At 44.5% G+C, this 9,532-nt stretch overlaps 1 protein-coding gene across 2 annotated transcripts in view; it reads left to right on the top strand.

The window, feature by feature from the left end:
* Positions 1-7,513, top strand: part of FGL1 (fibrinogen like 1) — a 42,104-nt gene extending 34,591 nt beyond the window's left edge. For both annotated transcript variants that reach the window (XM_019552603.1, XM_019552602.1), the window contains exons 7-8: positions 1,884-2,071; positions 7,075-7,513. In XM_019552603.1, the coding sequence (XP_019408148.1) occupies positions 1,884-2,071; positions 7,075-7,234 (348 nt within the window). In that variant the 3' untranslated portion in view covers positions 7,235-7,513. The remainder of the gene's footprint in view (positions 1-1,883; positions 2,072-7,074) is intronic.
* Positions 7,514-9,532: the final 2,019 nt, after the last annotated feature.

Raw genomic sequence — 9,532 nt, 5'->3', positions numbered from 1 at the left:
CTGCTGAGCCTATAAGGATGCTGCAGGTTTTTCCTCCCAAGGTGGAGAACCTTGCATTTTTCAGTGTTAAACACCATCAGGTTCTTGTCCGTCCATCTGCTTAGCCTGTCCAGGTCAGCCTGGATCACCCTCCTGTCTTCAGGTGTGGATGATTTGCCCCAAAGTTTGGTGTCATCAGAGAACTTGGCCAGTCCACTTCTAACTCCAACGTCCACATCATTAATGATAATGTTGAACAATATGGGTCCAAGGACAGAGCCTAGAGGTACTCCACTGGTCACAGGGTACCATGATGATTGACTTCTATCAGTTACCACCCCCTGGGTCCAACCACGGAGCCAATTTCCCAGCCAGAGGATCATGGTGGACCCAAGGCCACAGTTGGCCAGTTTCGCCAAGAGGTGATCATGGGATACCAGATTGAAGGCTTTTTTCAAGTCGAGATATATGATATCAATCTCTTCTCCCTTTTCCAGGTGATAGGTCACCTGGTCATAAAAGGAAATGAGATTGGTCAAGCAAGACCTACCTGCAACAAACCCATGCTGGCTATCCCTCAGGATGTTGGCGTCGGCCAGTTCATTAAGGATGGCCTCTTTAATAAACTTTTCTAAGATCTCCCCCAGGATAGAAGCCAGGCTGATGGGCCTATAGTTTGCCGGATCCACTTTCCTCCCTTTCCTGAAGATAGGCACCATATTGGTCTTCTTCCAGTCTTCGGGCACTTCACCAGAGCACCAGGAGTTCTCAAAGATCTGTGCCAGGGGCTGGGCTATAATGCTTGCCAGCTCCTTGAGTACCCTGGGGTGTAGATTGTCAGGGCTGACTGACTTGAAGGTATTCAGCCTCTCAAGGTGTTCCTTTACGAGGTCAGCATTGATGGAGGGCAGGGAATCTCCCTCACCCGAACCGCCCTCTCCCGTGGTGGGCATGGACATCCCATGGGCCTGATAAAAAGACCGATGCAAAGTACCCATTTAATAGGTTGGCTTTTTCCTGGGCATTAGGTTTCCCATCTGGTTCAGCGGGGGTCCAATGTTGCCCTTGCTTTTCCTCCAGCTCCCCACATAACTGGAAAAGGACTTTTTATTGTCCTTGATGCTCGAAGCTAGTTCAGTTGCAGCCTTGGCTTTCCTGGTTTGCTCCCTACAGGACCAGACCAGTGCTGAATATTCCTCCTTGGAGGTGAATCCCATCCTCCATCCTTTGTAGGCCTTTCTTTTTAGCCTCAGGAGGTCTGCTAGGTCCCTGGAGAGCCAGGGGGTCTACTGTGCCCTCTTGTTGCCTTTCCTCCAAGATGGAATAGAATTAGCTTGTGCATCGAGGATCACTCCCTTGAAGAGCAACCACTCTTCCTGAACTCCCCTCCCCCTGGCGTCATGGTCCTTTAGGGCCTCACTGAAAAGCCTCCTGAGCTTGTGGGCACATGCTTAAGTACTTTGCTAAAATGGGAGCAAACGCTCAGACTTCTGGGAGGCACTGAGTACACGAAGTATGTATATACATTAAACACCATTAGTTTGAAAACAGGACAACAGTAAAGTGTTTAGCAGCCAAGAAAAACTATAGAAACTTCTCAGCACTTTACAGTATCTGACTCCGTAATCCTACTTCCTGTCAATGGCTGACAAAGTAGGACAGAAAAATAGAAATGGTTGACAGAGATCTCAAAATCGTCTTGCTTTTTTTCTGAGTAGGTTCCAATTGTCTATTAAATGAAATAGCTAAATGACCAAACATTTTTAGTTTATAAATAGAAGCAAATACAACATGCTTATTTCATATTTCTAGGTTACATTTCTGAACTTATTTGTTAAATGGTTACAGCAGATTAGTCTGATTTCTCTGTCTCTCTCTTTGTCTCCCTCCCCATTTTTCACTAGGGTTCATACTGGATGACTTGTGGTGAATACTCAGGCACAGCTGGAGACTCCTTTACTGGGGGGTTTCACCCTGAAGTGAAATGGTGGTCTGATCACCGGGGAATGAAATTCAGTACACGAGACAGAGATAATGACAACTATGAAGGGAACTGCGCTGAAGAGGATAAATCTGGCTGGTGGTTTAACAGGTCAGATGTTTCATGAGAATACTAATATTAGAAATTAGGATATTGCCATATGATTATCTGTGAGGTATTGAACCCATGATATGAGCTAGAATTATTATCATTTATTGTATTTTAAACCTGTTGCTGATGCTATCATAGATGGTTCAGCACTGGCCTATGCGTCTTTGGCTGACCATGGAAGAAACAGCTGGCCTGACAACCCTCTACCACATTATCTCCAGCTGCCATTGGTCTGACTATTTCCTCTGTGCTGGTGTCTACATTTCAAATTCCCTGTTTTACAACTACCAGAAGCAGACATTTCTACAATGTCCTGTGGCAGGACACCTTTGGTGCCTGCCATTGTAAGAGGTCTGAGCAGGCTGTGATGCAGCCGGCAGGTGCGGTGCAGTCTAACGAGGCAGTTACACTACCATGGGAGGGCTCCTGGATTGGAGGATGGGGCTGAGCCAGCCTCAGTATAAACCCTGGCCCTCAGAGCTGAGCTGGAAGCTGCTGCAGGGTTGCTGCCAGAGAAACATTGCCCAGTTGGAGCTGCTGCTCCCAGAACACCTGGAGGTTAAGGGTAGGATCTATGGGTATGAAGGAGGCTCCTGGTCCTGGGGAATGACCTAAAACTACACCCTGCTAGGATTGGATGGTGTGGTGGGGCAGCCTGTGGCAGGGTAGTCCAAGGAAATGCCACACAGATGCCTCCCTAGTGAAAGGCGAGAATGGGGCGCCATATAGCCTCAGCCCCCACGACCTGGTGGGTTACCCCATGGAGGGGACCGGCGAGGTGTGCAGGCAAGTCATCAGGCCTGGGATCCAAGGGATGTAAGGTCAAGAGCTCCAGTGAGGGGGTGGAGTAGTAGGCCCAGTGAGGGCATGTGGGAAGGCTGTGGAGAATAGGGTCCGCATGGGTGGGCCTGAAGGACCGAGCATGAGCCTGCCTTAGAGATTAAGTGAACTGGGTTTGGAGGTACATGAGAAGATGGACCTGTATGAGAGAGAGAGGGTGAGTGGCTCAGTAACCTGATCAGAGAAACCCTCAACTGGTCAATGCTGGGACCAGGACCAGACTAGTCCAAGGGCCAGAGTGCCCACCGCTGGCCTAGAAGTGAGGCCAGGGCTTGTGTGGACACCCTGCCCAGGGCCCCTGGAGGGGGCCACTGCCAAGAGGTTAGAGGGCTTAGGGAGTTTTGCAGTATGAGGGCAGAGGTTAGATTGCCTGAGGAGGAGGGATCCAGGTGGTGTCCGAACATCAGGCAGGCATAGAGTGAGGTCTGTTGTGGGGCCAAAGCCACATAGTGATGCCATATGTGAGGCATGGGACATAGTATAAGGGGAAGTTCAGAGCCGTGTAGATGACCTTGGCATTGGACAGTAAATGGGCAGCCTTCTGTCTTGTAAACATCTACTAATTAAATACAGCAGAGGTGAGGCAGGTGGGCAGCTTGCCCTAGGCAGGTGGGCAGGCCAATTATTTGACCAGCCATGAGATGGCCCCCCCCGTCACACGTACACATTCTCTTTATGTGAACAAGATTACTTGGGCAGGCCATCCAGTGCACGTGTGTGTGAGTGATGTAATTTATGTATATAATATCACTAGTGCTTTCCAGTCTTATAGCATGTAACTAGATCACATGTGACATTTGTGCAGAATATCTGAGAATAGTTAGTGGTGAATTAATCAATCTCTAATACCAAGTACATCTGTTTCTCTACCTCAGTTCATAGGGTCTTATACTCTTAACTTTCCATACATCAAGATGGTACTACAGCCATTGAATTAGGAGTTATTTTCTTTTAGTTAGAGCAATTACTTTGAGAATAAAAATTATTTAAATTGGATGTAGTCAAAAAAATTTTGACTGATAGTATTTCCTATATTTTTATACAATATACCAATGCAGATAAGAGAATATAAGTAGTAACTAGTAGTAGAGCTCACTTAGATGGCTGCCTAGATATATAGCTTCAATACTGTAATAATATTAATATCATTGAAGCAATCTATCCTAGCCAGCCATCTAAGTAGGTTCATTTGATTAATAAGAAACATAGCCAAGCGCAGCTCTGCAATATAGTTGTGGAAGGCTGCTATAAAATACAGTTGGAAGAACCACATTACTATCTTTTTTTTTATCTGAGTTTACTTGGCATGAGCTGCCAGAAGGGATCAGCTCCATTCTGTATGTCACCTGCTAGTCCTGCTTTTAACCCCCCAACTCCTAGAATTCAATACCAGTTTTCTTTGGTGAAATGTGGTAGCTAGACTGATCTCCTTATATGTACAGGCAAAGTCTGACCCTCAGACCAGATTAGGCCCATGGTGGACTCCATTTCCTTGCAGCCCCTGTGTCGCTCTGGCTGGTTTCCAAGAAGACCAGAGGAGCAGCAGAGCCATGACAGCACAGGGCCAGGGTTTCCATGGAAACCGGCCCCAACAGTGCTGGCAAGGCATGTGGCTGAGCAGGGAGCTGCTCTGGCACCCGGATCTTGTGACAGTGAAGGCGTGTTCAAGAGCAGGGGCAGAGCTATGATCCACTGCCCACATGCCCTGGGCAGGGTGTGCAGGCAGCGCATTCTGGCTCTGCCGCAGCTCCAGACCACACTGCTACTGCTGCAAGATCCCAGCCCTGGCCCTGAAGCAGCTCCCTGCCCAGATGTGCACACTGCCTGCGCTGCTGGGACTGGTCTCCATGGAAACCCTGATCCCATGCTGTCACAGCTGCAGCTACACTTGCCAGGGGCTGCTGGGATATGGAGTACAGCCTCCAGCATGATCTACCATTTTGTCCATCCCACAATTGTAGTCACTTTGTTAGTCTGTTTCAAAATGAATTGTACCTATTTGGCATATTCCAAAAAAGTGAATCAGCATAATGGATGTGTTATGCTACTGGAAGTCATAGAAAAATCACATGTAGATCGAGTTTCAGATTTTATTAAGGCTGAAATTACAGAAGGGGGAACAAAGCCACAGTTGTGATACCATTTTCAATTAAATCAGAACTTCCAGAGACTTCAGAGGAACATCGCATCCTAAAATTGCTTAGGACTGTAATATGCCACAGGGCTCATGTATGATGAATCACAAGTGACTGATATTTAACTCTGTCCATTTTTCCTCAGAATAATTTTTTTATTATGTCTACTTGGCTCAGGCAGAAGAAATATACCTTTGTGGAAATAACTATATGGTAATGTTTCACAGCTCTTGTCACCTAATATAGTACAGTGATTGATGCCATATGAATACCAAAGATGGAAAGCTCTTGAATGCTAGTTCCTATTGTAACTATGGGTCTGACTTTCCTTTATCTTACAACAGCTGTGTTCCGAATCAAACATGCAGGTTGCCAGTGATGTTACCTCATTTCCTTGGTATTGAATTCTTTAAGCAGTTAATAGATCAGGACAGTAAAATGGAAATAGGAATATACGGGCTTGCCAATTTTGGCAGAGTGACTTTAAAAACATCTTTATGGGGGTTTTTTAATCTGCATTAATCAAAGGCCTACCAAATTAATTAATGTGTTTCTTCTACATACCTAATTCTGTCTGGGTGTAGACTGTTAACTATTTGTGTGTTTTTGTCTTGTCTCCCAGCGCCAATTTAAGAATTATTATTCTTGGCTCATGGCACTTTTTTGATGAAATCAATGTGCCTTCGTTTCCATGAAAAGAAGGAAATTGAATGAGAGGCAACAGAGAACTCCAGCTCCTAGTTACTTGCCAGTAACCATATCTCTGACTGTACTAAGGAAACCTTGTTTTATGGAAATAAAATAAACTGCCTCTGCAGTATGGAATCTGTGATGATCTTCCTGGTTCTTTTACCAGTTGATTATGGAAAAAAACAGCCTTTGATAACTGCTGATCATTCAGCATTCAACTAGTTTATGGCCATGGTTCACTTTAAAAAGTGCTTATAATGGACAATGACAGACATAAGAATAATCTTTTCTCTGCAGATTCAGTTTTTACTCCTGCTTTTATTTCACCTCTTAGTAACTGTTACTAATTAAATGCAAATGTACCCAGAGAGCATACACCCAGGCTTGCTACTAACCCTATCCTTAAGGTTCATTTTAGCTTGTTTTCTTTTTGAGTACTGCCTAAACTCTGATTTTGACATCCACCATGAGGTCTGACAACTAGACACTAATACCAAAATACTGACTTAGAAGTTGCAATAATCTGGTATGGAATCTGCAGATAAATTGACTCACTATAATATAATAAAAAAGAAACTCACTTTCCATATGGTCACATAATCATCCCAACTTTTTCCTCCCTTATAGAAGTAAAATTAATGCAAGGATAGTGCCATGGTATGTTGAAGTATTCCTTTCACATTTAAAAATGTAATATTGTTATTCCAGTGTATTAAAGAGTCAGAGAAGGATAAATTTTCATAGGAAGGTAGTATGGCAGCTCAGGTAATGCAGCTGTTAGAGAATGGCCAGAAAGTATATGCTTAACTTGCAGTGAGATTTCCTTGTTTTCCCCTCAATAAATATAAAATCCCCCACTTATAGCTGATTTATTCTCAGGCTTTTTAATACCAGACCCCAAGCATTGGCAATAAATGCAGGATTTAGTACTGTTATGCCCAAACAATGAACAAAAAACCCCACATAATTACTTTCACAAACTTTTCATTGCCCCATGTCTTTATGGCAAGGTATGATCCTAACAAATCTGGAAGCCATTATCCATTGAAAGAAAATGCAGATAGAAGGAAAAGTATCAGGAAACTAAAAATGTTAAAGGAGGGGAGCCAAGTAACAAAGAGAACTTTTGTTTTGATGCAGCTGAGAACACTTGCAATTGTGATCCAATTAGACCTTTATTGTTTAATGGCATTGAGCCTCCCACATTCAAATTTCTGCAGCTGTCAAACTAGTTACTCATCAGCATAGTGAATTTTGAAAGAACTACAAATCTCTGTGCCTTTTAAACAGACCAGATTTGTTTAGTGTCCTTATATGTTTTCCCTTCTTTCCCACCAGGTGTCACTCTGCCAACTTGAATGGTGTCTACTACAAAGGACCTTATACTGCAAAAACAGACAATGGAATTGTTTGGTACACATGGCATGGGTGGTGGTATTCTCTGAAATCTGTTGTCATGAAGGTCAGACCAGCCGACTTTGAGCCCAATGTTGTTTAAGTATTTAGTTAAGATGATTTATCCAGTTAATCTTTTATCAAATTAAGTCAACAGGCAGTTTTTTTTCTGATTTAAATCTAAGGTAATTTCATCCAAATCAGTGTTATTTAGATGCAAATGAGAGCAGAATCTGGCTGTAAGTCTGCAGATACAAAGACTGGTATTAATACGCATATGGAGTTTTTAAAAAGGCAGGGCAAATGTTCATCCAGGGTTCATGGCAGCTTCCACTGATATAGAATTTGAAAGGTGGCAACAACTTCATCTCCTGAGAGGCACGATGAGGCCATGACATCAGGAGTGCTCAGGGAGGAGCCATATTCCTAGAATAACTTGCTAGTGAGGATGTTGTTGGAAAACACAGTAGGATTCAAAACTGCTCACAATAGCAGAACTGCTGAGGGATGGCAGTAGTAGAACCACCACCTACCTGCACATCCTGAGGACATGAGAGATCAGGCTGGTACCAGAGGTTCAGCTTGTATTTTCTTGTGCCAGCAGGAATGCCAATGGGGGTGTGCAGGATGATTTGGCTCATGCTCTTTAGGATTTTTTCGTTTGAGAATGATTTTTACTTACCTAAATTTTTGCACAATAGGTAGGAGATGTTGCAACATAAATTGACTGTATTGTTTTAAAAATCAAAGTATGAATATTATATACAAAGATCTGTGTTAACCTTAAAACTATATACAGACATGTGGGGAGGTTAGATCTCATTAACAATGGCCACCCAATCTAACTGAGTTTGTCCAGGTGAGGACCTTACACTTAGATCCCTACTTAGGTTGATCTAAGTGCAAACTGCACAGAAATTCCAAACAGATCAGTCTAAAAATGGCCCACTGGATTGAAGTTAAGTGTACCTTCAAGATAGTCTAACTTAGATCGGATCCAGCAAGACTGATCTAACTGAACCTCTGTACACTTCCCAGTGCAGCCCTAGAGCTGCAAAAGCCCAGCTGCTGGCCCCAGCCCTGGGGCTGCCCTTTCCCTACCTGCCCCCCTGGCACTGGGTTATTTTTAGCTTTCCTGATGCCTCCCCTCATCCCCAGATGGCCAATTCCCACCCCACCACCACCACCACTGGACCAGCCAATAGCCCCCATCCCAGCCCATCAACCTCCCATGCCAACCGAAGTAAGTCTGGAGGCGGGGAGGGGAAGGGGTGGGTGGGATGAGTGAGGCTGGTTTACCAGAGGGGGGTTGTTTGGAGGTGAGGGTAATTGAGGGGCTAAAAATTTCCCCTGTTCTGGGAGTGTGAGGGCAAGAGCCCTCCCATCCTCCCAAGTCTCCCTTTAGACCCTGCAAACCCCCATATCCCACCAAACCCTTGCAGAACCCACCAACCCCCACAGTCCCTCCCACAGACCCTGCTTGCCCTCCCCCATTCCTCTGTGGACCCCACTTACTCTCCCAAGCCCCCTTGTGGATGCTGTCTGCCCCCCCTCACAGTTTCCTCCCCCAAGCCTGCTTGCCCCACTGCTAGCCCTCCAGGCTATCTTACCTTAGATTAGGTGGCCATTTTTAATTCTATCTAACTTCCTCCTCACCTCCCCGAATGTCTGTACATAGCCTAAAACTGCCTCATTCAAAGTACAGAATGGACCTGCTCTGGGAATGAGTCATGGCTTTGCAGAATGGAACTGTGCGAAACCCCCTGATGTATTTGCTGAGGGTGCTGCGAGAAAGAGTAATGATTACAGCAAAGGACTACAGAACAAAAAGGATGATCTCAGGGTTGTGGCAGCTGAATGTCACCACAAAGAACAGGATACTGCTCCTCTCTGCCACAGTGTTACTTAGTGGTGCTGGGAAAGCCACTTAAACCAAACTTTTCAGAGTTGATCATTAGGGCAGTGCTTCTCAGCCAGGGTGCCACAGCATCCTGGGGTGCTTTGAGATCATTTCAAGGGCGCTGTGTTTGCACTGTTATGCATACAAACATGATTCAAAAGATAAACCCAGAGATTTCAAATAGGAATTCACAGTGTTAAAACCATTTTGCCCTGTCTTTCTAAGTGCTTTGCAACAGCAGAACTGTGCTATTATTTTTCTGTAGTCAAGAAATGAGTGTAAACTAAGATCTGACATTTTCTGAGGGGTACTTTGAGTCTAACAAGGGATGCCATAATAATAACAAGATTGAGAACCATTCTATTAGAGCCTGGTCTATGCTACAAAGTTTTAGCAGCCTAGCCAAATTGCTAAAAACTGTGAAAAAATCATACCTTCTACCTGGCATAGTTATCCTAGTAAAACACCTAGTATAAATACACCTAAACTGCTAGAAAATGG

This window comes from Crocodylus porosus, unplaced genomic scaffold (genome assembly GCF_001723895.1).
Source record: "Crocodylus porosus isolate Cpor-Errol unplaced genomic scaffold, CroPor_comp1, whole genome shotgun sequence".
NCBI lineage: Eukaryota > Metazoa > Chordata > Crocodylia > Crocodylidae > Crocodylus > Crocodylus porosus.
Note: the sequence above shows the minus strand (reverse complement) of the source record. Positions and strands in the feature narration are given on the sequence as shown.